Source organism: Aotus nancymaae, unplaced genomic scaffold (genome assembly GCF_030222135.1).
Source record: "Aotus nancymaae isolate 86718 unplaced genomic scaffold, 86718_ANA_hifiasm-v0.15.2.pri h1tg000012l, whole genome shotgun sequence".
Classification (NCBI taxonomy): Eukaryota; Metazoa; Chordata; class Mammalia; order Primates; family Aotidae; genus Aotus; species Aotus nancymaae.
Genome location: NW_026988423.1, coordinates 38,506,005 through 38,531,197, shown reverse-complemented (window position 1 = coordinate 38,531,197; position 25,193 = coordinate 38,506,005). Strand labels below are relative to the sequence as shown.

The following is a 25,193-nucleotide window of genomic DNA, read 5'->3' as shown; positions in this document are numbered from 1 at the left end:
AATCCCCAGAAAAGGAAAGCTCTTGAAGAATTTCTCACCTGGTTCTGCTGATGCTCTAAACTACATGCTCAGGGGTTAGCAGGGTCAGCCTGAGTAGCCAAAGAAAACAGATTTACGTTCTGAGAAGAACATAAATAAGAACATCACTCCAAAAATAAGAGGCAAACGAAGGACTTCATGTGAGTGGGCAGCAAAACTCTTCTGGAGAGACTCAGGCTCCTGGAGACATTGAAAACTCAAAGCAAGACCATGTTGGAGCTGTTTCCACAAATCCCTCTCAACTCACAACTTCCGTGAGAAGTCCACAGGCTCCAACTGATGCACGAGCCTGCACTGAACCTCCTCCTGCTGCTCCGCCCTCCTGTCAGAAAAAGGGTGCCATCCTCCTCTCTAGCCACCTGCCTGCCTCCCTCTGTGCCCCTTGGCACAACCAAGTCCCAGCAGGCCTCCCTCGAGTCTCTCTCTCCCTGTCTGCACCCCAGCTTGGTTGCCCCCTCATCCCCCTCCTGGACTCTGCAGAAGGCCTCTGGCTGGGGCCTCTGCTGTGAGTTCTGCTGCCTCCAATCTCTTCTCTACAGCAGCCACTTCAGTCTTCTGAAACATAGATGAGGCCATGGCACTTACCCTGAGAGCCTCACAGCGGGCCCTCAGATACCGCCCATGCTCGCCTGGCATTCAGTGCAGCCCACATGGCCAGGTGACCTCTCCAGCCCCTCTCCTGCCTCTCTCCCTGTCCACGTACCAGCTACAATGGGGAACTTGCAGTCTCTCCCATCAGCCAGTCTATCTGCTGCTTCTGCATCTTCATACACAGCATTCTCTCCGGCCCACCACCTCTCTCCACATCATCTTGGCTCCTAACCAGCCACTCTTCACACCGCACCCAGAAAATGGGGAGCCTTCCCTGACCACCATCCTCCCACTCGATGTCACTTCTGGGTACCCTGTGCTCTCTCCCCATGGGCACCCCCAGCACCAAGCCTGAAACACAGTGCGTGGCTCAGTAAATTTGTGCTCTGCCCTTGCTGAAACATATGGTCCTTCTCATTCGCTCACCTACATCACTCATGTCAGGATCATGAGAAGATGGCCTAGGAAAATGTTTACTTTGACTCCCCAGAGATGGAGCTGTGAGCAGATTAAGATCCTAGCTAATGAACTGGTACTTGTTTATGCTGGGTGAACTGTACAGGGAGGCTTGAAATACCACTTGCACTACTGTTGCATATGTTTGAAATTTTCCATAATAATGAATCCTTAAAAAAACAAAACAAAACAGTCCTAGCTACAGATGCAGGTTACCAGTTTCTGGCCAAAAGTGCACACCCAGGTCTATGGACAGAGGAAAAGTCAGCAGGCAAGAAGACTACAGGATCATACCCTGAATTTTGTTGTCAAAAAACACATATGTGGTTTCGCCATTTTGAATTTTCTTCCATTCGATCCTGGGGTCACTTGTCTGCGAATCCGTAATGATGCAAGACAGTTCCACACCTAATAAGCAAAGACGAAAAAGAACTCTCAGTGAATGTGGAATGCTTCTAGGTTCACCTGCACACCCAGACCCTGCAAACTAGCTCTAATTTAAGAGGCTCTTCATGCAGATTAAAAATCTAGCCAACTCCACACTCCAAGAGACTTTGAGAAAAGAGGAGTTTTTGCCAGAGAAACAATGAAGACAATTAGCAAGGATTTTATTAGATTGAGTACACCCTCGCTTAAACACCCTTCTTCTATATACGACATTTTTTGCTGGGCATGGTGGCTCACACCTGTAATCCCAGCACTTTGGGAGGCCAAGGAGGGTAAATCACCTGAGGTCAGGAGTTCGAGACCAGGCTTGCCAACATGGCGAAACCCCATCTCTTCTATAAAGTACAAAAATTAGCTGGGCATGGTGTCAGATGCCTGTAATTCCAGCCACTTAGAAGGCTGAGGCAAGAGAATCACTTGAACCCAGGAGGTGGAGGTTGCAGTGAGCCGAGATCACACCACTGCACTCCAGCCTGGGCAACAAGAGCAAGATTCCATCTCAAAACAAAACAAAACAAAATTTCTTTGTTGTGTGATCACAAAGCCCGGCAGGAGTGTGATGCCAGCTGATGGAAAACCCACCCAGGGCTCACTGCTGGGCTGCTGATGCCATGTCTCATGGGCCTGTGCACCGCAGAGCACCCACCCCGAAGGTCTCTTTGGCACACTACAGAGATGGATGTGTCCTGAGTTGGCTGCAAGACACCAAATGTCCAGTAGATGGTGCCCATTATCCTAGGCATTTCCCTTGTACTTACTTTCAAATTCCTGTACCACTGGGGTTCGATTGCTGGATTTCAGATTCACAGCCCCTATCAGGCAGCCTGAAGGAGAAAGAAAAGTAAAATCAGAGACAACGTATCTACAACGGCAGAGAAACCTTGCCCTGAGGTCAGGTTTTCTTGTCTGTGTATGCTATGGTCGCTAACCACAGAAGATGGAAAATACTCCACAACAAAGTCTCTTAGGTAAGGTAAGTTAACTGCTTTCTCTCTCAAATCTGACCTTCACTGGAAGGAACCAAGGGAAAGAAAGAGTTCTGAGAATTCACTCTCCTATTTAGTCCCAGAACAAAGCCCTCGGAGCTTAAAGGCTTTTGTCTAACCATTTCCTATTAACCCTTCCACACCTCTCACCCAGACCTGCCCAGGCCTTCTGCCTTTCCCCGCTCCATCCTCCTCCCTCCGTCCTCCTCCCTTCCCCAGGCTTCCAATCCTGAACAGGCACCCTCAGTGGCAAATGATACGGGCCAGACTCTTGGCCTGGAACTCTCCCCTTCCAGACAGCATCAACACTCTCTGGGTATGGTTATCAACCAGCTAGGAGTCCACCTGGCTGTATTAGCCACCTGGTGGTTCCAGTCCACAAAGAAGTTTTCACTGGTCTTTGTTGAAATGAGAAAAATAACATGGTAATTTTCATGAAGCTAAGTTTATATCATTGATAAAATCAACATAGCTACTTCCATGGCATTCCCTTTCAAAACTAGCATCTGATTCCTTATGGATTTGGGCAAACGTCAGAAACCTGTTTACCATGGTCTCAACATTTTTCAACTGATCTTGGAGAGAAGATCAAGTAGGTACATGGACCACCTACAGAATATTACTCTTCAGCTGCCATGCCTCTAATTGAATATGCCTTTCCCGAAGAAGGCCTTCATACAGAACACCCTTATGAAGGTCTCTGGGTCCTGAGCAACTCTGTGCAGAGCAACTCTGCTCTGAGGGGCTTTAGCTCCTTGCATATAGGACATCCTGCAGGTCACACAACCAGTTCTTTTCCTTTACCTTCTTTAATGGCCCAGCTACATGGATCTTTTCTTTCTAAATAGTCAGATTTCACTAATTCTACAAAAGCCTTAAAGAAGAATCCAATAAAAAGGGATAGGAAACAGAAGTATAATATACCTGAATTGCTACTGGTTCCTAAAACACTTCTACAAAAGGTTATAGAACAAAGGACAAGTGAGGATAATTTTATTTTGTTTGCACAACCATGGCTCCTCCCTCTGGAAGCCAGAAATACATCCCATGCATGTGTAGGCCTTTCTACTTCTCCTTCGAAATGAAAGCTCCCAGTGATGCATTAGTAAAGAATGATACATGAGGCTCTGAGTCTCTACCAAGGCCACACAGATTCCTTCTAAGGAAAGTGACCATAAACATTTCTTTCAGTATGATCAGTCATACTATCATCATACTATGATGAGTCACCATACGATGTAGGTGAGACACCAATACTCTGGCCACCAGGGACTATGACCAGAGATCAGCTCCAGCCCAAAGACCATCAAGGACCTGAGAGATGCCTTATGAGAGCACTGCCCACCTGGATAATGACTGAACAACCCAATCACATCTTTTCTCGTAAGAATTATAAGCCATGGGAAATAAGACAATGGGAGAGCTTACAGTCAAGAGAAATAGAAGTACATTATAAGGAGATATAAGCTGATTTCTTAAAATGGTGGAAATACTAGACTTCGTAATAACAGGTGAACTAGAGGACATAAAAGATAAATAACATTTAATTTTCCTGAAGGCCAGCTACGAGATAATAAACTTGGAAGGTAACCTAAACCAATTTGTTTCTTACAACCTTAAAGAAGCTAAATAATGGGAAGAGTCACTGCATTTATCCCTCTGCACTATGGCAAAGAAATGAATGCTTTAAACTTCTTAATCATGCCTTGGCCTGACCACTCTCCTGTTCAACTATCCTAGATAAGTTTCGCAGGCAGCTTTTTGTTTTATTTTTCAAGAACTACACATGAGACTTAAGTACAGGCAGCTTTTTAGGCCGATCCTAGAAGACAGTATGTCCCAAGAAGACTCCACAACAGACGACCATACAAGTCACGCCAAGTTCTAGCTTAAATGACTATCTGCAACAGCTGGGTACTACATCAGATAAGGTGCCAAGCTGAGAGTCCTTCCTCAGTATTCTCCATTTCCAAACAATCCTTAAATTTACTAATACACTAGAACTCCTTTCTTGCCCATCCCTAATAGACCAGGGTGCCACTTTAAAATGTAGTAGTAACTGTGTCAAAGAATGGTAGCGTAAGAACTGGAAGGCACAAATCTCACACTTGAAGACGTAAGTAACTCAGCCAGAATCCTATCCGAAGCCTGGGGATAAGATTCGGACAGAACTACTTAGGAGGCGGGTTCTGGGAGCCAGCCTGCAGTGGTGGCTGCTGAAGTTTAACTGTACACACGCTGAATCCAGTGCTACAGGAATACTCATACTGAAGTTATATTATTTAAGACTGAGCAAAGGGTTTTCTGGAAGGAGGATAAAGGAAAACTGCTAATTTGTCAAATGCTGTTATCCTATTTAATTTCAGGTCTATCTTGGTCTGTCCATCAGACTCTAAGCTTTCAGCAGTTTTTGTTTTGTTTTTTTGAGACAGAGTTTCAAAAAAAGAGTTTTACTCTTTCGCCCAGGCTGGAGTGAAATGGCACAGTCTCGGCTCAATGCAACCTCTGCCTCCCAGGTTCAAGCAATTCTCTTGCCTCAGTCTCCCGAGTAGCTGGGATTACAGGCACCTGCCACCACACCTGGCTAATTTTTGTATTTTTAGTAGAGACGGGGTTTCACCACACTGGCCAGACTGGTCTCGAACTCCTGACCTCAGGTGATCTACCCGCCTTGGCCTCCCAAAGTGCTGGCATTACAGGTGTGAGCCACCACGCCTGGCTATTCAGCAGTTTTTATTTATACCTTATTATGTACTCTATAGCGGTCTAGATATAAGGGCTAATACATGAATAAGATAGATACAAATCTATTAGCCAAGCATGGTGGCACACACCTGTAATCCCAGATACTCAGTAGGCTGACACAGGAGAATTGCTTGAACCCACGAGGCAGAGGTCGCAACAAGCCGAGATCAGACCACTGCACTCCAGTTTGGGCAACAGAGCAAGACTCCATCTCAAAAAAATAAGAAAAAAAAAAAGAAGATAAAAACCTGTACTCCCATGGAGCTAACATTTAGGATTTTTTAAAATGTACCATATTTATTCACCTTTATTATATTTCAATGCCTGATTGCAAAAGTTACTACAAAGCTAGAGTGATCAAAACAGTGTGGGACCAGCCTAAAGACAGACATGCAGACCAAAGGAACAGAAGAGAAAGCCCAGAAATAAATCTTTGCATATATGGTCAAATGATTTTCCACAAGGAAGCCAACATCATTTAATGGAGAAAGGACAATGTTTCCAACCAATGGTGCTGGGAAACTGGATATCCACATGCAAAATGATGAAGTTAGACCCTTATATTAAATCAAATACACAAATTAGCTTAAAACATATAAAACATCTAAATTTAAGAGCTAAAATTATAAAATTTTAGAACACATAGAGAAACATCTTTGTGAAACTATGTTTGGCAGTGACTGTTTTGATATGACACCAAAAGCATGGACAACAAAAGAAAAAATAGGCAAACTGGCTTCATCAAAAAAATTTAAACATCAAAGCACACTACCAAGAAAGTGAAAAGACAACCAGCACTTTGGGAGGCCGAGGTGGGTGGATCACGAGGTCAAGAGATCAAGACCATCCTGGCCACATGGTGAAACCCCATTTCTACTAAAAATACAAAAAAAATTAGCCAGGTGTGGTGGCACGCGCCTGTGGTCCCCGCTACTCAGGAGTCTGAGGTGGAAGAATTGCTTGAACCCAAGAGGCGGAGGTTGCAGTGAGCAGAGATTGTGCCACTGTACTCCAGCCTGGTGACAGAGTAAGACTCCGTCTCAAAAAAAAAAAAAGACAACCTATAGAATGGGAGAAAATATTTGCAAAGCATATATATGAGGGATCAACATCCAGAATATATAAAGAACTCCTACAACTCACCACCACCAACAACAAAAAACAAATGAACAAATTTAAAAATGGGCAAGAATTCAAATAGACACGCCTCTAAAGAAGATATACCATGAATAGATGCGAAACATCACTAGCTTTTAAGGAAATTAAATCTAAACCACAATGAGCTACCACTTCACACCCATTAGGATGGCACGATTTTTTTAAAAGGGGGAAGTAATAAGTGTTGGTAAGGATGTGGAGATATCCAAACCCTTGTACTCCACTGATGGGAATGTAAAATGGTGCAGCCACCATGAAAAGTTAAACATAGAATTACTATATAATCCAAATACTGTATGATGCAATTTTTATTCTTCCTCCTCTATATATAAGATACTTTCCTCCTCTGTCTTCTTTCAAAATGTTTTAATTTTGACTTTCTGCAGTCTGAAGATGATATGCCTAGATGTTGATTTTTTTTTTTTTTTTTGGCATTTATCATGTTTGGTGTTTTCTGGGCTTCATGGGTCTGTGGTTTAGTGTCTGGCATTAATTTGGGGAAGTTCTCAGTCATAATTGCTTCAAATACTTTTGTTCCCATCTTCTGTTTCTGGTATTATCATTTACATGTATGTTACATCTTCTGTCATTGTCCCACAGTTCTTGTATATTCTGTTCCATTGTGTAAGTCACCTTTCCCTCTGAGCTTTCAGTTCTGGTTGTTTCTCTTGGCATATCCTCAAGCTCAGAGGTTGAGTCCATCAAAAACATTTTTCACTTCTGCTACAGTTTTTTGATCTCTAGCGTTTCTTTTTGATTCTTTCTCAAAATTTCCATCTCTCTGCTTGCATTGTCCATCTGTCCTTGCATGGTGTCTACTTTTTCCATTAGGACACTTAGCATATTAATCAGAGTTGTTTTAAATGCCCAGTCTGATAATTCCAACATCAATTCCATATCAGAGTTCTGATGCTTGCTCCATCTTCTCAAACTGTGTTTTTTGCTTTTTACTATGCCTTGTACTTTTTGTTGAAAGCCAGATATGACTACTCAGTAAAATAAACTGTAGTAAATAAGCCTTTACTGTTGCAGTGGTAAGGTGTGTGTGTAGGGGGAAGCATTCTACAGACCTATGATTAGGTCTCAGCCTTTCAGTAAGACTATGCCCTTGGGTTATGACCTTCACCACTGTGTCTCAATTCCCACTTCCCTTGGGTGGGAAGATGACTAGAGGTGACTGGAGTTAAGTACTTAACAAGTGGGATTTATGCCTGAAACATACAAAAATCAATTACAGTATTACAACATATTAATAAAATGATGGGGGAAAAAAACCACCTGATCATCCTAATGCAGAAAAAGCATTTGACCTAATTCAACACCGTTTCAAGATTAAAACACTCAGTAAACTAGAAATAGAAAGAACTTTCTATACATGATAAAGGGCATATGTGAAAAACCCACAGCTGATAGCATATTCAGTGGAGAAAGACTCAAAGTTGTTCCTATATGATCAAGAACAAGACAACAATGCCCACTTCCACCACTTCTATTCAACATGATATTGGAATTTCCAGAAAGAGCAATTTGTTAAGAAAAAGACAAAAAAAGGAATCAAAGTTGGAAAGCAAGTAGGAAAATTATTGCTGTTTGTAGCTGGCATGATCTTAGACATAGAAAACCCTCAAGATTCCACACACGAAAAATATTAGAATAAATAAGTGAATTCAGCAAGGCTGCAGGACACAAAACCAACACACAGAACCTCTGGTTCTCAGTCTAGCATGTCAAGAGCTTGGAAGCCCTCACCCATCCTGACAACAAATAAAAAGCTGAACAAACTGAAAATCAACAACTTTTCTTAGGTCTATCAGAGAAGTGAGGTCATAGTTGTCAAAACACTGTCTCCAGATTGGAGAGATAGACAGGCAGATAGAGAATCCCAACCTGCCAGAGCAGAAACTCAGGAGAAAAAGCCTCTGCAAGAACCACCAATATCAGAGTAGGAAAACCTAAACTATAATTAACGAATTGTTGGAGGCTCAGTGCCAACAAGTCTGAGAGTTAAAAACTGCAAGGTACCCAGTCTTAGGAGTCCCTCTAGACATTTCATCTGGTTCTCTCAGTGAAGACGGGGAAAATATCCCCTCATGCTTCTAGCAGAGGGAGGGGAAATGTTAACCATTTTGAAATACCTCTAGAGCATTCTGTCCTTAACAAGGCCAGCCCAAAAGAGAAACCGTCTTACCAGAGTCTAACCTACTGGGATTTAATCAGGGCCTAACTGACCTGGTTTTGTCTTATCATTTCTATAAAAATCACAATTATAAACCAAAATTATAATAATATTAACTCATGTAATTACCTTTATCAGATACCTTAATGTCCTCACACACCTCCAAGTTATTGTCTAAGTATTCTTTCATTTCAGCCTGCGGGTCTCCCTTTCGTATTTCCTGTAGTGGTTTAGTGGCAGTGAACTCCTTCAGCTTTCATTTATCTGGCAATGTCTTAAGTTCTGCTTCATAGTTGAAGAATGGTTTTGCTGGATATAGAATTCTTCGTTTACGACTGTTTTCTTGCAGCATTTCAAGTATGTCAGCCCATTTCCTCCTGGCCACCAACGTTTCTGGTAAGAATTCAGCTTATACTCTTCTTGAGGATTAACTGAATCTGCTGAGTCACCTCTTTCTGGGTGCTTTTAAGAATTTCTCTTTGTCAAGCTTGATCATGTGTCTCAGTGTGAGTCTCTTTGGTTAATTCTACTTAGAGTCCAGTGAGATTCTCAGATTTGTGGATCTATGCCCTTGATCACATTTGGGGAGTTTATTCTTCTTTATTATTTCTTAAAATAATCTTTGTGCCCCATATCTCTCTCTTCTCCTTCTAAAATTCCCACATTGCATATGATGGTCCACTTGGTACTGTCCCATGAGTTTCTTAGGCTCTGTTTACTTTTCTTCATTGTTTTTCTTTTTGCTCCTCAAACTCGATAATCAATAGCCCTAACTTCTACTTCACTGATTCTTTCTTCTATCTCCATAAATCTGCTGTTGAACACCTCTAGTAAATTTTTCATTTCAGTTATTGTATTTTCAGCTCCAAAATTTGTTTGGTTCAGTTCTATAGTATTCTTTTGTTCCAGGATGGTTTGCCTGATTGCCCTCAGTTCTTTGTCCATGTTCTCCCCTTAGGTCTTTATGCATATTTTAAACAAATAAAGTCTTTGGCTACTAAGTGCAATATCTGTGCTGCTTCTAGGGCAGTTTCCATCAACCCATTTAGTTCCTTTAAATGAGCCATGTTTTCCTGTTTCTTTGTATGCTTTGTGATTTTGTTGTTGTTGATGATGCTGTTGTTGAAAATCTGGCATTTGATTATTATAATATGGTAACTCTGGAAATCAGATTGTCCCCCTCCTCCAAGATTTGCTGTTTTTAAAATATATATATATATTGTTTAAGGCTGTAGTAGTCCATTTGAGACTTCCAAACTTTCTTTTGCAAAGACTATTCCTTTCCCCATGTGGTTACTGAGGTTCCTTAACCTTGTGTTCAGCTTTTATAAAAGTATAATCAAGATTGTGTTAAATGCCAAAAGCTGAAATAAAAAAACACTACCCCCCACCCCCCACCCTGCCCCCCAAAAGCATATTATAGCTGCCTCTCTGAATCTTTGCAGACTGGCTCTGTGCAGGGGCACTCCTTCATCTCTTAGCTAGGCTTACTCTGAATCTAGAGACCAGCCTGGAATGAATCTTAATATCTTTTCAGGGCTTTTCTCAGACTGTATCTTGCCTGACATGAGCATGGCTTTCTATATTCCTTCATATATATGGTTGCTTTTGAGAGTCGTAATTTCCTGAGAATCTCACCCAGCTTCTCCTCTGGGCCTTAGAAGGTCTACTGCACAAGTCCAGCCAGAATCTCTTCAGGCCTCTGTAGGTTTATAGTCACTTTGTAGCTTTTATTAGCAGCACCCACTGGTTTCACTGCCTGCTTTCTTGGTTACACAAGACAGAGACAAGCACCTTTCTTAGTCCTTTAGGTATCCTCCAGAAAGGCTGGAACAGACATATACATTAATTTGCAAATAAGGTCTGCTCTGTTCCCTCTGGTTTGAGGGGAAAGCTGGGAAATAGCTATTGCCTATTCAAGACCAAAGCAGCTACTATGCCATGGAGAGGGTAGGGCAAGGGTGTATAAAAACACCACGAACCTTTGCTACTGGTTTAGAGATGGCTCTTCTTGGTTAGATGTTTGCTCGGTTGCTATAATCTTTGTTTGATGGATTTCAGAGCTTCTACTACATTGGTTGAGATAGCTACTGGGTGATTTGTTTTTAATATTTCTGCTGGGGAACAAGAGCCTGGAATTTCCTAGTCCACCATTTTGCTGAGATTACTATTTGTTAGCCTTGTAACTATTTTTTTTTTTAGTCTTTCTTACTTATCTTTGTACCCCTGATTCCCAACCATAATACCTAAGAACCCAAGAAGTCCCTGGAAAAGTTACTCATTTTAAGTAGGGGGAAAAAAACGCAGATAGTTTCAATACAGTATGGAAAATGGCATGAGAGAAATCTATACTAATCCAAACACAGACTAAGTATCTTTGATCTTTCAATGTTTCTTTGACAATGGGGCTCTCATTGTCACTGTAAAATGGTAAACTGGCATTCTTGGCTTATGTGTTTTCCCAAGACTTAATTGCTTCAGGTAGAACTAGCAAATATGTTTTCAATCCAAAACTAGGTGGCTTAATGCAGGACAGAGGTAACTACTCAATGTGCTTAAAATTCCATCTTCAAAATTCTTTTACATGCCAAAGCTATGAACTATCTGGGGCCTTGTTTTTAACACTCTTACTGACTTCAAATGTGATTTTGTACACTTCAATTTTCTCAAATGTAAACTATTATTTTAAAACTGACCCTTCTTTCACCAGTAACTGAAGATAAATAAGTTAAACATTTTAGAAGACGGACCATTAAGCCAGGCACAGTGGCTCATGTGAGCCTGTAATCCCAGCAGTTTGGGAGGCCGAGGTGGGTTGATCACCTGAGGTCAGGAGTTTGAGACCAGCCTGGCCAACATGGTGAAACCCGATCTCTAGTAAAAATAAAAAATCAGCTGGGTGTGGTGGCACATGCCTGTAATCCTAGCTACTTGGGAGGCTGAGGCAGAAAAATCGGCTTGAACCTGGGAGGCAGAGGTTACAGTGAGCCAAGATCTCACCACTACACTCCAGCCTGGGCAACAGAGCAAAACTCTGTCTCAAAAAAAAAAGCAGGGGGTGGGGGGGGATCATTTATTATCATTATTCTACTTGCTATCTAGGGACCAATGACTTTCTAGAGGCGCAGAAAACAGCAAGTTTCAAATTTAAAGGCTTTAAATTTGACACAGTAATTAAGGTTAAATAAGGTCATAAGAGTGTGGCCCTATTCCAATATAAGTAGTGTCCTTAAAGAACTTGAAGAGATACCAGGGATGTGTCTGCACAGGGGAAAGATGATGTGAGGCCACAGCAAGAAGGCAGTCACCTACTGGCCAAGGAGAGGCCTTGGGAGAAACCAACACTGCCAGCACCTTGATTTTGGACTTCCCAGGCTGCAGTACTATAAGAAAATACATTTCTACTGTTTTAGCCACCTCTTTATAGTATTTTGTTATGTAACTCCTAGTAAAGTAATACAGAGGGGAATGGAAATGAATACAAAGCAAGAAACAGATATGAAAATGTAAAAATAGTATTTTTTGATGTATTAGTCCATTTTCACAGTATAAAGAACTACTGGAAACTAGCTAATTTATAAAGAAAAAGGTTTAATTGACTCACAGTTCCACATGGCTGAGGAAGCCTCAGGAAACTTACAATCCTGGTGGAAGGCATAAGGGAAGTAGGCACCTTCTTCACAAAGCAGCAGGGGAGAGGGGGCACGCGAGAGCGCCCATGCGAGAGTGAGCGAGCAAGGGGGGAACTGCCACACACTTTTAAACCATCATACTTCATGAAAACTCACAATCATGAGACAGCACTGGGGAAAGCCAACCCCATGATCCAATCACTTCCACCAGGGCCCCTTCCTCGACACATGGAGACTACAATTTGAGATGAGATTTGAGTGGGGACACACTGTCAAAATATCATCTGACTTTATACCAAATACAGAAATTCTAAATTTTTGAGTACCAAAATATGCTTGAATTCACAGCTGACAAAGGATGTTAAGTATTGTGTTCAATGACATTTAATCCCAGCTCAGGGACAGATGAGGTCTGAGGATAGAGACTCTGGGGTCCACTCCCAGGAAGGCTGTCTCTGCAGGAGAGCAGAAATAACAAAGGATTTCTAAAACCACAGGGAATGGCATTCCCAGCTATATTAAGGAGAAGACTGGACCTCAGGCTGTTGCATTCTCAAGCTGATAATAACATTATATCAGCTCAGTTTCAGGCCAAGGCTAAAGCCCAAGAGGAAAACCTTTTCTTTTTCTTTTTCCCTTTTTCCTAACAAAACTGTAAACAATACCCCAAAGGCTCTAATTTTACTTTTACAAACAAAAAGCCACTGTTTTACTCATTGTGGGAGTCAAGCTTTCTTCTTAGAGGTGCTTGGTTCCCAACAAGAAAGGCATGTCTGTTCGAACATCCAGGGCAGACAGGAGTGAGAAAGGAGCCCTGAGAGTGCACAGGCGATGATGGAGAGACCAGCCTCACTTACTCTCTTCTGTTTCCTCTCTTCTATGCCTTTCTTAATGTGATTCTAGGCGCAGCAGTTGTCACTCCATTCTCTGTTGGGCCTACTTGTTAGAAGTATATTAAACTAATTCTGTATTTCCAAAGGCATCAAGTTTTGCTTTATTTTGTTTGAGATAAGAGTCTCACTCTGTCACCCAGGCTGGAGTGCAGTGATGTAATCTCAGCTCACTGCAACCTCTACCTCCCGGGCTCAAGTGATCATCCTGCCTCAGCCTCCCGAGTAGCTAGGACTACAGGCATCTGCCACCACGTGCTGGCTAACTTTTTGTACTTTTAGTAGAAATGGGGTTTCACCATGTCAACCAGGCTGATCTCAAACACCTGACCTCAGGTGATCCACCTGCCTTGGCCTCCCAAAGTGCTGGGATTACAGGTGTGGGCCCCCACGCCCTGCCAAAAGGCATCAAGTTTAAAAATGGCTCACTACAATGGCATTTGTTCTCATTCTTGAAACCAGAGCCATCAGACATCATAGTTCCAGAGGTAGGAAGGAAGTGAAAATATTCAGAATAATTCCTTAGGGTCACTCTTCAAGACAGTCAGGGCAAGGGGTTTCATTTACACTTTACAAATGATGATGTGGCCAAGTGGCTTGCCTGTAGTCCACAGCTAAGTCATGGAGCCAGCACTTCAAGCTAAGTTCTTAAACTCTATGTCCAACACTCTCTCCATTACATATTGATACCTACAGTTCTTCTTCTTCCTATGGCTCTATGAAAGAGAGTAACTACACATTTTGGTGTTTTGCTTTTATTGTGTGCATGCTTGACTAGAAATGTGGCAAGAGATAATAAAGTTTGAGAATTCCTTCTCTATAATCTAGCCACTTACTTCTCAAATGCTAAGTGACACTAAGATGGTCCAAAGGCAAAGCTATACTACACTGCATCAGTGCCACTTTATCTATGTCACAATGACAGGGAGAAGTTACTGATATCCTTAAGGACAGAACTAGGTATTGAACAGCTAATAATCAGTGGGATTTGGAGAAGAGACAAAATTAGGATTCAGAGAATTTAGATAGAGGACAGTTTTACTTCCAGATTCATGGCCCTTGCCATGCACAGTGGTATCTAGCGCAGTGGTATCTAGCACAGCTTTCTACATAGGAAGACCTGACCAAGAAACCTACTTTGCTATCCTAGCTCTGTCATAGATTTCCTGAATCATCTCCATCTTATAGTCCTCAGACCTACAGAGCAAAATCCCTCCCATATCTGTGTGCTCATATTTGAACCACACTAATAAAGAGGATCAGGCAACGTGCACTTCTGTGTAAAAAGGAACCCAGTTCTGAAGCCTGCTTTGAAGCATGCAGAAACGTGGGATGCCCTAAGATAAACAGCACAGGCACTTACCAGTCAGGAGGTTTTCCTCTCAGCTCTCAGCAACAGATGACAAAGTCATGCACATAAACAAATCTGTAGGGCACTGCCGCCTGGGCTAGACAGAGGACAACAAAGAGAGATGGCAGGGATGGAACGCGCTGTGGCCATCCATCTGCATATGAGTCACCACCTCTGAACAACAGTCTTTTCCTCATTTGTTTAGAGAGCCTCAGCAAAGCAAATGTAGGGTAGAGAGCCAGAGAACCTTGGGATCAATTTTTAAGTTTCAGTATCATGTGGTTAAGTAACTAGGCTCAAGTATTACTAGCATTCCAAACCTTTCTGGTTAGTTGTCCATAAGGAAAATATACGCTTTTCCTGGGAAGACAAGAGTGGGATGGGGAAAGGATGTCATAGGAAAACCTATCAGCTGTACAGAGTACAAATTTTCACATACAAGGAGCCAGCCAATCAGCAGTGTGTAGAGAGAGAAGGACAGACAGAGAGAAGTGAGACCTTTAGTTTCACAAAGAGCATGATTTTGACACAGAGCAAGTGTGAAGGTACACCACTTCCGGTAGATCAGTTGACTATTCTGCTAAAGAGGAAAATGAACCCATTGGGGTACTTTTTCTGAATAGACCTGTCAACCAGCTTGTAGGACTGATGTCTAATGTAGAGAAAAGAACAAGGCAGACATGTGCTTTCTCCTACCAACATTTTAATAATTAGCAAAGCAGGAGAGAGCTAAAGGGTGAACACCCAGTGCTGCTGGGACTTGAACGAGCTGTACATTCTCCTGAGTATTGTCAGGGCTCACATGCTGTGCTGGTCTCACAGTACCTTCTCAACACCAATTCAGCTTCCCAGTAGCCATCAGTGTAAGGATGACTACACTCATGTCCCAGATAGGGGATCGCATGCTAGAGAGGTCACTGGCTACAAGCACAAAGTAAAAACCCGAAGCTAGGAGTTTTGCTTCTTAGTCTCTACTTCCTGCTTTATTTTATAATCTTTCTTATAAGAAGAAATACAATATTAAAATCTGTCCAGAACTAAAAGAGACAGCAACAAATAAAGTGTGAAGAGGAAGGCTTCACTAAAAGGAAGACATGAGCAAACAGACCCTGAAGCCTAAATGGAGATCCCATTGTTTGAATAAAACCCTACCTTGGATGAGGTTCAAGGAAAATGGCCTAAAAAAAAGGCCCTGACATGATGTGCAGCTGGCACTGTCATCTTCAACACAGCCATCTCTTCCTTCCAGGGAAGATATGGAACTAAGTTAAGACAGAGGAGTGGCCTGGCAGATGGGAATCATAAGGTAAGAGAGGAAATAATGACTCGCTTCTGTTCACAATGGCCTTCCTAGCTCACGTGGCTCCTCAGATTCTTCTCTTGAACTACTGTGTTCTGTTTCCCCTTCCCTTTCCTAGTCTGGAACAATTTTAGCAGCTGTGGACAACAACTGCAGTTTCTTATTTCAGTTTTGAGAAATCTTCGGAAATTCTGCCAGAGTCTGGGGATCTGATGCCAGACAAGTTACATGACAATCATGTCACTTGTTTAAAATACCATTTCCCAACGTACCTCCTCATGCCCTGGAGCACAGCTCACCAGTTCTAACTCAACAGGCTGGGAAAGGTCTGGATCTCACTTTCCCCCAGCCTCCAGAGTGATGCTATGCATAGCCCTATTTGCAAAGCCCTACTAAGGCACTCATTCTGTGGGGGCCAGAACCAACATCTAGGGTTGGTGTGCAGAAACACAGCCCTATTGTTGAGCATGAGGATGATGCCTGCTTTCCTTTATTATTCTGAAGAACTACTAGCTATAAAATGCTTCTATGCCTTCAGGCAAAAAGAACTAATAACATAAAATATTGTTCAAAAAACATATTTAAGCCATAACAGACGTTGATGTAATGTTAGTCTCAGCCCACAAATTTCCTGAATCAATAGAGGCTGGCTCATTTTGATGGATTTTTCTAAGAGTTTTCACATACTGGTGTGAACATCCTAAAGCAGACTGAGGGTCCATAAAAAAACTAAACTCCAAAGGTGACCATTCAACCTATTCGGAGCCGTCAAGCTCTGAACGTGCGAACTCCCTGTCCTCTTCCTTTGTAGGAGCAAAACAAATCTGAACAGCAGAGCAGGCCTGCTGACTCATGAACAGAATGCTGGAGCACTGGGAGACAGGAGGCTTCCAACATTAACAGTGGCTACTAACATTTAACTGCAGAGATGCTAGGAGAGAAAAATCAATGGTTGTCGTAGCTTTCCACGAAAAATTTAATTAATCTGGGTTTATATTCATTGCAGTAAGCCAAAAAAGAAAAGAAGTTCTTTTAGAAAATGTTTCCACTCTGAACCTGATGTGTTGCTCACTAAGAACTAGTTTATGCACGTCTGGCTGTCTCAGGAGTTATATTTAGCTTTCTGGCATTCTGTCCAGTTTGTCTCTTGCTCAAAAGACATTTTTCCCTGACCAGGACTCACGTCAGCATGCATTACTGTGGAGCTGCACTGGCCACTGGCGCTCAGGCCTGAACATACAATGGTAGCACAGGCTTTCTAGTGGAGAAATGCTACATGTTTACCCTTCACAACAGACCCACTGCCGTACACCTGCTTAGCAGAATCCACCCTGGAGAAGAATATATCCCATAAAATAGCATCTTTGCAACAATGTCTTAACTCCTTAACCAATTTTTTAAGGAATTTAAAAGAAAGTAGGGGGTGGGCCGGTGGACAAAGAGCACATACCAGCATTTAACCCACTCACCCATACACACAGTAAAGAATATATAGTAAATCGATCAAATATGGGTTCTGCCAAGAGCACAGTCAGCTGAAGTCCCGGTTATATTTTGTAACCTGGCTAAACTAAATAGTTACATACAAAACAGACCATTGAAAATAAATGTACAAAAAGACTCAATCAAATATCATGGAATTCCAAATAAACCTGGCTGTGATGGTTAATTTTATGTGTCAACTTGGAGCATTATTTAGATGAGATTAACATTTAAATCTGTGAACTCTGGGTAAAGCAGACTGCCCTCCGTAATGAGGGTGGGCCTCACCTGACGGGTTAGATAAAACACAAAGACAGGCCTCCCCTGCAAGAGGAAACTTCTCTAGCAGACTGCCCTGCAGACTTCATTTGCATAATCGACTCTCCTGGGTCTCCAGGCTGCTAGCCCACATTGCAGATTTTGAACTCACTAGCTTTCTTAATCGCGTGAGCCAATTCCTTCTAATAAATCTCAGTCTCTCCACTTCCTAATAGTTCTGTTTCTCTGGAGAACCCTAAATACTAATACTCTGGTGACGGCAATCCTTAGAAGAAAAATCTTAAGTCCAGCGGCAAACCTAAAAGCAGAGTCAGAGCAGTACCATGTAATACCCCAGTGTTAAGCTAGCAGAAAGACATCAAAGGAGATGCTATTCTTTTGAGTATACCATCTTTTCCTTCTATTTGATTCTATTATTTCCAAACCCAAGCCATCAAAGATTTCTTGTTGGGCATGTTGGCTCATGCCTGTGATCCCAGCACTTTGGGAGGCCAAGGCAGGCAGATCACTTGAGGTCAGGAGTTTGAGACCAGTCTGGCCAACATGGCACAACCCTGACTCTACTAAAAAACACACAAAAATTAGCCAGATGTGCCTGCTTGAACACAGGAGGCAAAGGTTGCAGTAAGCTGAGATCGTGCCACTGCACGCCAGCCTGGGCGACAAGAGCGAGACTCTGTCTCAAGGGAAAAAAAATTCTTGAGCACAAATCTGATTAATCCAGTCAGATAACACCAGAGTAAAACTCCACCTAGCAGCCATCTTACAAGTGTTTGAAGAAACATCTACCCTGGAAAGACGGTTAACCATCCCCACTTCCATCTCTAATTGAAAGGTTTTTAAAGTATAAGTGGAAAGTCCAGGATTATCACAGGGAGGAAATTATTGCCATGTTAATGGAAGCTATGGGGAAAGACAAAGGAGAAAGGGAATGGCTGGGTCTTATATGCACTTTCACCATCAAACCATCAAGTAAAAATATGGGTAAAATATCAAAAAAGCAGTGGAGGCAGGGAGAGAGGAGGAAAGGGAGGGTGAAGAAGGCAGGGAAGACAAGGTTGAGTTCAGTGGGGGATAGACAAGAGGAAGCCAGAGGACAAAGAGGGGACAGAGAGAAGGAAGTGAGAATAGCCTGAATAACAGCACCACTTCTATTGTAATGGTTCAATGACTTCCCAGTGTTTTCAATAACTCGGGGAGAACCTGTGCAATAAAGATAGAATTGTATGGCACTTGCCTTGACTCGCCATGAGCTCAGTTCTACACTGAAATAAGTAAATAGAAATATAAAAATGGCTTGGTGGAGAGAGTGTCACCATTTTTGCATGAGCCTGGCACTGTCACTTTTTCTAACTGCAGACCAATCAGACCAATTATAAAATACTCTTGGCTCTAAAGCACAGACGAACACATAAAATCCTCCTGCCTGTTGCCATGAGACCCATCTTTGAGGTACTGAGGCATGACAAATGTGTATGACTAAACACAGAACATGTGTCAAGGCATATTCTTGTTCAGTAAAGTAACTCATTTGGAAACACATTATCCCTAACATTTGCCCTGAGCATAAGACCTTGGCATGAAGCTACTTTCTGTGTGAGCTCAGTCCCATAAACTCTATTTGCATGTGACTACAGATTCTGGTATCAGAATTTCAAGAGAGGAGTGTGTGCTCCCGTATGCTATAGAGAAACAATTCAAAGTCACACCTGCATTCCAACTGCAGACATTCTGCATTAACCTCTATCTTTAGGGCTCACAGTACCCTGCGGAGGTACAGGCAACTAGCCTTAGCTGTCATCTTGAAGACAGTGCAGGAATGATCACCCTACTTCAGAATCTGAATGACGAGCCAGCTTCAGGAACCAAACTGGAAAACATAAGGTAATTTCACCTACCAAAGACCACTGCATAGAGGACAGGGACCAGTTATTTGTTTGCTTTTACTCCACTGTCATATCAATAAGAGGAAACATTCAAGCTGTAAAACGTGGGCTTTAGCTTTAACATGCTAAAGGAAAAATAATTATGCTATAAAATATTCCAGTGGTAACTGGGATGCTGAAAGAAAGTGGAAGAGGCGGTCTTTACAAAACAGTTAAATTTTCAGATATTCACATTAGTTTTAGTGCAGTCTTTCCTGAGTTAGAACAGACTGCAAACTACCAAGTATTCCTCTAAGAAAAGAAGACATCAAGACAGCTGTACTTCTTCCCCTCCAATTTGGATTTTTTTAAGTTTCTTCTTCATTCCTGGTTGCATTGGCTAGAACCTCCAATATGGTGTTGAATAGAAATGGTGTGAGCAGATATCCTTGTCTTGGTTAAACAAGTAACTATAAATATTTTTTTAAATAATGACAGCCAAGTTTCTCACTGTCAAAGAAAAAAGAATACACAAGGGGAAAGTGCTAGAATTAACCCTGTAGTGCTGAATTTGAGTCAGAGATACCAGTATAAACTAACGTTCATTTTAAAATAGACACAAATAGAGAAATAAGTATAGATATGTATGTATACATGGGTATAGATATGTATGTATACATGGGTATAGATACATATATCTCCTAGCCCAGCCCACCGAGAACCTAGAAGCAGTGACACCTGATAACCAAAAGCATTCCTAGTACTCAGGTCTAGTTTCCTATATATCATGCTCTAGTAAAAGGAACCAGGGCTCCCTGAAAAATGGCTGATTCTAGGACAAGGAAAATACAAGATAAGCCTGGAGTACCCTGTGGTGTCAGAAAGTAAGGAAAAGCTAAAAAACAAACAACAATAAAAACATCCCAGCCACCTGAAAGAGCTTAAAGTGGCCAAAGCTGGATGATTTTAAGAAAAAAAAAATTATGATACTATTGGATTATAATACAAAGAATACTATACCCTTAAATCCATACTAATATGCATAAATGATGAATAAGCAAATAAATGAGAGAGGACAAATTTTCTTTACAGGAGACTTATAATGAACAAATGTAGAAAGAATAAGGGAAATAGAAAATAATCATTAGAACACCATAGTAATAACTGCTATAGGGAAGATCCACTAATGACTGCCAAAATGAGTGGAAAAACTATCAGAATACTTGAATAGCCTCATAATATCTGATCCACCAAAATATTTATTAACTATCGTGGTAGTTCTAGCATACATCCACAAATTCTCTGATTCTCCTCCCTCTAGGAAGTGAAGCTTAATTCCCCTCTCCTTGAGTGTGGGCTGGGCTCCTAAAAAATAGAAAGGGAAAAAGAAACATACTAACTTTACAGTGGAGAAACCTGACAGATACCACCTAAACCTAGTGATCAGGTTAGCAATACCAGCAACATGTCATGATGGTATTATATATCCTTTGATATGATGAGAAGGGCACTGCACTTTTATGGTATCTATCCCCTCCTCCAGTCATTTTTTTTTTTTTTGAGACACGGTCTCACTCTGTCACCCAGGCTAGAGTGTAGTGGTGTAATCATGGCTCACTGCAGCCTCAAACTCCTGGACTCAAATGATCTTCCCACCTTGGCCTTATGAATAGCTAGGACTACTGGTGCGTGCCACTTATGCCTTGCTAATTTTTTTTTTTTAAGACACAGGGAGGCCAGGCGCGGTGGCTCACGTCTGTAATCCCAGCACTTTGGGAGGCAGAGGCGGGTGGAACACAAGGTCAAGAGATCGAGACCATCTGGCCAACATGGTGAAACCCCATCTCTACTAAAAATACAAAAATTAGCTGGGTGTGGTGGTGCACGCCTATAGTCCCAGCTATTCGGGAGGCTGAGGCAGGAGAATTGCTTGAACCCAGGAGGCAAAGGTTGCAGTGAGCCGAGATCGCGCCACTGCACTCCAGCCTGGTGCCTGGCAACAGAGCGAGACTCTGTTTCAAAAAAAAAAAAAAAAAAGACACAGGATCTCACATGTTTCCCAGGCTGGTAACAAACTCCTGGGCTCAATTAATCTTCCCACCTCATTCTGCAAAAATGCTGGGGTTACAAGCATGAGTCACCAGCACCTGGTCCCCTCCCCCAATCTATAAACCAAGTCTAATCATGAGAAAACATCAGATAAAGTCAAATTGAGACATTCTGCAAAACACCTAATGACTACCCTTTAAATATATTTATAGCTAATAAACCAACAAAAAAGACAAAACAGAGTTACCCAATAGAAAACAAGGCATAAAAAGAATAAAAGGAGAACAAAGAACAGATGAAACAAAGGAAAATGAACGCAAGAGAAAAGACTTAAACCGAACTATATCAGTCATCACATTAAATGTAAATGGTCTAAACATTCCAATTAAATGACAGATATTGTTAGATTTGATTTTCTTTTAAAAAAGCAAGGCAACTTTAAATATAAAAACACAAAGCTTCAAAATAAAAGGATGAAAAAAGATATACCATGTTAACACTAGCCAAAAGAAAAGTGGAGTGGCTATATTAGTATCAAAGTATATTTCAGAGCAAAGAATATTACCAGGGATATAAAAGGTTATTTCATAATGATAAAGAAGGTCGCTTCATAACAATACATGTAAAAGTTGATAAAAGATGTCAGTTCATCAAAAGAACATAAAAATCCTAAACATGTACATACCTAATAACAGAACTTCAAAATATATGATGCAAAAACTGAAAAAAATTGCAAGGAAAAATAAACAAATCCACAGGTTTTTCTGTTGGAGATTTCAACACTTCTCTCAATACCAGAACAAGTGGACAAAAAATCAGTAAGAATGTTTCTTTTTAAAAATACTATAGACTAACTTGACCTACTTCACATTTATAGAACACCTTACCCAAAGACAGCAGAATATATATTTTTGTCAAGTGTGAATGGGACATTAACCCATGTAGACCATATTTGAGCCATAAAACAACTCACAATACATTTTAAAAGATCCAAGTCACACAAACCGTTTTCTTACCACAATGAAATTAAAACAGAAAGGCATCAAAAAAAATCTTAATGTTTGGAAACTAACACACTTCTCAATAATCTATAGTGAAAGAAGAAATCAAAAGGGAATTACAAAGTATTTTGAAGTGAATGAAAATAAAAACATGACATCAGAATTAAAGTAGGCCACTAAAGCAGTAACTACAGCATGAAAGATCTGATTTGAAAAGAAGAAAGGTCTGAAATCAGCGACCTCATCTACTTTATGAAATAAGAAAAAGAGCCTGGGAAACATATCAAATCCTCATCTCTACAAAAAATTAAAAAACGATCCAGGCATGGTGGTGCGTGCCTGTAGTCCCAGCTACTTGGGACACTGAGGCAGGAGAATTAATTGGTTCCAGGAAATTGAGGTACAGTGAGCTAAGATTACACCACGGCACTCCAGCTTGGTGACAGAGAAAGACTGTCTCTAAATAAACAATAAAAAAGAAGAAAGAAAAAAAATAAGAAAAAACAAATTAGAAAAAGAACACATTATATTCAAAGTAAGCAGAATAAAGAAAATAATAAAGACTAAAGCAGAAATCATGAGACAGAATATAAAAACAACAGGAAAAAAAACCCAATAAATCCAAAAACTGGTTCTTTGAAAAGATCAATAAAATTAATAATCCTCTACCTAGACTGATTGGGAATAATAGAGAGAAGAAATAAATTAACAATGCCAGGAGTAAGATAGGTGACTATAAACACATTAAAAGAATGATGAGAAAATATTATGAACAACTTTATGCTTAAACATTTCAAAACTTTGATGAAATAAACAAATTTGTTGAAAGACACAACTACCAAAGCTCACTCAAGAAGAAATAAGTGGCCTGAGTACCCTTAAATCTACTTTTTAAAAAGAATTTTTACTTAAAAAAAAAATCCCCACAAAGAAAACTCCAGACCCAGATCACTAGTGAATTCTACCAAACACTCAAGAAAAAAATAATACCAATTCTAAAGAAACTCTTCCAGAAAAGTAAAAAGAAGGAAGTATTTCCCAACGTATTCTAAAAGGCCAGCATTACACCGTTATCAAAACCAGAGGCATTACAAGAAAAGAAATCTACAGGCCAATATCCCTCGTGAACATAGATGCAAAAATTCCAAATAAAAGCTTAGCAAGTCAATCATAAAAAAAAAAGTTCTGGCTGTTTGTGTGTACAGGAAGAAAACAAAAACAAAAACAAACCAACTGAGGTTTATCCCAGGAATGCAAGGTTGGTTTAACATATGAAAATCACTTAATGTAATTCATCATGAAAGAGAAACCATATTACATTCTCAACAGAAGCAGAAAAGGCACTTGACAAAATTCAATATCCAATCATGAAAAAAATTTTTGTAATATAAAGAAACTTCCTGAGATAGAAAACAGCAAAACCACAGAGGAAAATCAATAAACCAAAAGCTGATTCAATTAAGCCAAAAACTAGGAATAGAGGGAATTTTCCAATCTGATAAACAATATCCATGAAAAACTTATAGTTAATTAATTTATACTATTGGTGGAAACCAGACAAATATATCTGCTCTCACCAGCTCTATTTAAGTCTCATTCTATTGCCCTGGCTGGAGTACAGGGGCGCAACCTTGTCTCAATGCAACCTCCATCTCCCAGGTTGAAGCAATTCTCGTGCCTTAGCCTCCCAAGTAGCTGGGACTACAGGGACGATCTACCACACCCGGCTATTTTTTGTATTTTTAGAAGAGAGGGAGTTTTCCCATGTTGGCCAGGCTGGTCTCAAACTCCTGGCCTCATGTGATCCACCCACCTCAGCCTCCCAAAGTGCTGGGATTAAAGGTGTGAGCCACCGTGCCAAGCCTACTCTCACCACTTCTATTCAACAGTGTATTGGAGGTTCTAGCAGTGCAACCAGGCATGAAAAAAAGAACTTAAAAAAAACTAGAAAGGAAGAAGTAAAGCTGTCTTCATGTCTTCATTTGCAGGACACATTAACATTTATGTCAGGGATCAGCAAACTACAATCCAAAGGTCAAATACAACTGTTGCCTGGTTTTTTATCTGTTTTCACTAATAAAATTTTATCGGAACACAGTCACATCCATCCATTTACTTATCACCTATGGCTGCTGTAAACCAGAAAGTATCTGAGACAGGTTTCAATCAATTTAGAACTTTATTTTGCCAAGGTTAAGAACATGCCTGGAAGAATAAAACACAGAATTACATAAATGGCCAATGGTCTGTGCCTTTCTCCAAAGATAATTCTGAGGGCTTCAATATTTTAAGGGAAAAAGTGGGCTGGAGGAGAAAAAAGGAGAATATGGTAATCCACATGTTGCAAGAGAAAAGGGGCAGGTAGCAGAATAGTCAATTATGTATTCATATTGTGCTCAGTAAATCAATACTTTACATAAGACAACGTGAACACAGAGTAGCTACCTGGGAAGATACTGCACCTTTTATCTATAGCTATCTGCTTAGAAACAAATGGAAAGACAGCTTCTTGCAAGACTCAGCTTTCAGCTCAATTTTTTCCTTTTGGCAGAGTGAATTGGGGTCTGAGTTTGTATTTTCCTTTCACATGGCTTTCACTCTAAAATGGCAGAGTTAAGTAATTGTAACAGCGATCCTATGAATGGAAAATAAACACAAGATGCTCCACCTAATTTGCATCACTTAATTTGACCTTAATGCACATTAAAGCCAAAATAAGATGCCACTGTGCATCTATCAGAATGAC

At 40.9% G+C, this 25,193-nt stretch overlaps 1 protein-coding gene across 1 annotated transcript in view; it reads right to left on the bottom strand.

The window, feature by feature from the left end:
- JAM3 (junctional adhesion molecule 3) overlaps nucleotides 1–25,193 on the bottom strand; it is a 65,915-nt gene that overhangs the window by 6,920 nt on the left and 33,802 nt on the right. The window contains 2 exon segments of the mRNA XM_021672517.2: nucleotides 1,381–1,494; nucleotides 2,292–2,357. Coding sequence (XP_021528192.2) covers nucleotides 1,381–1,494; nucleotides 2,292–2,357 — 180 coding nt within the window.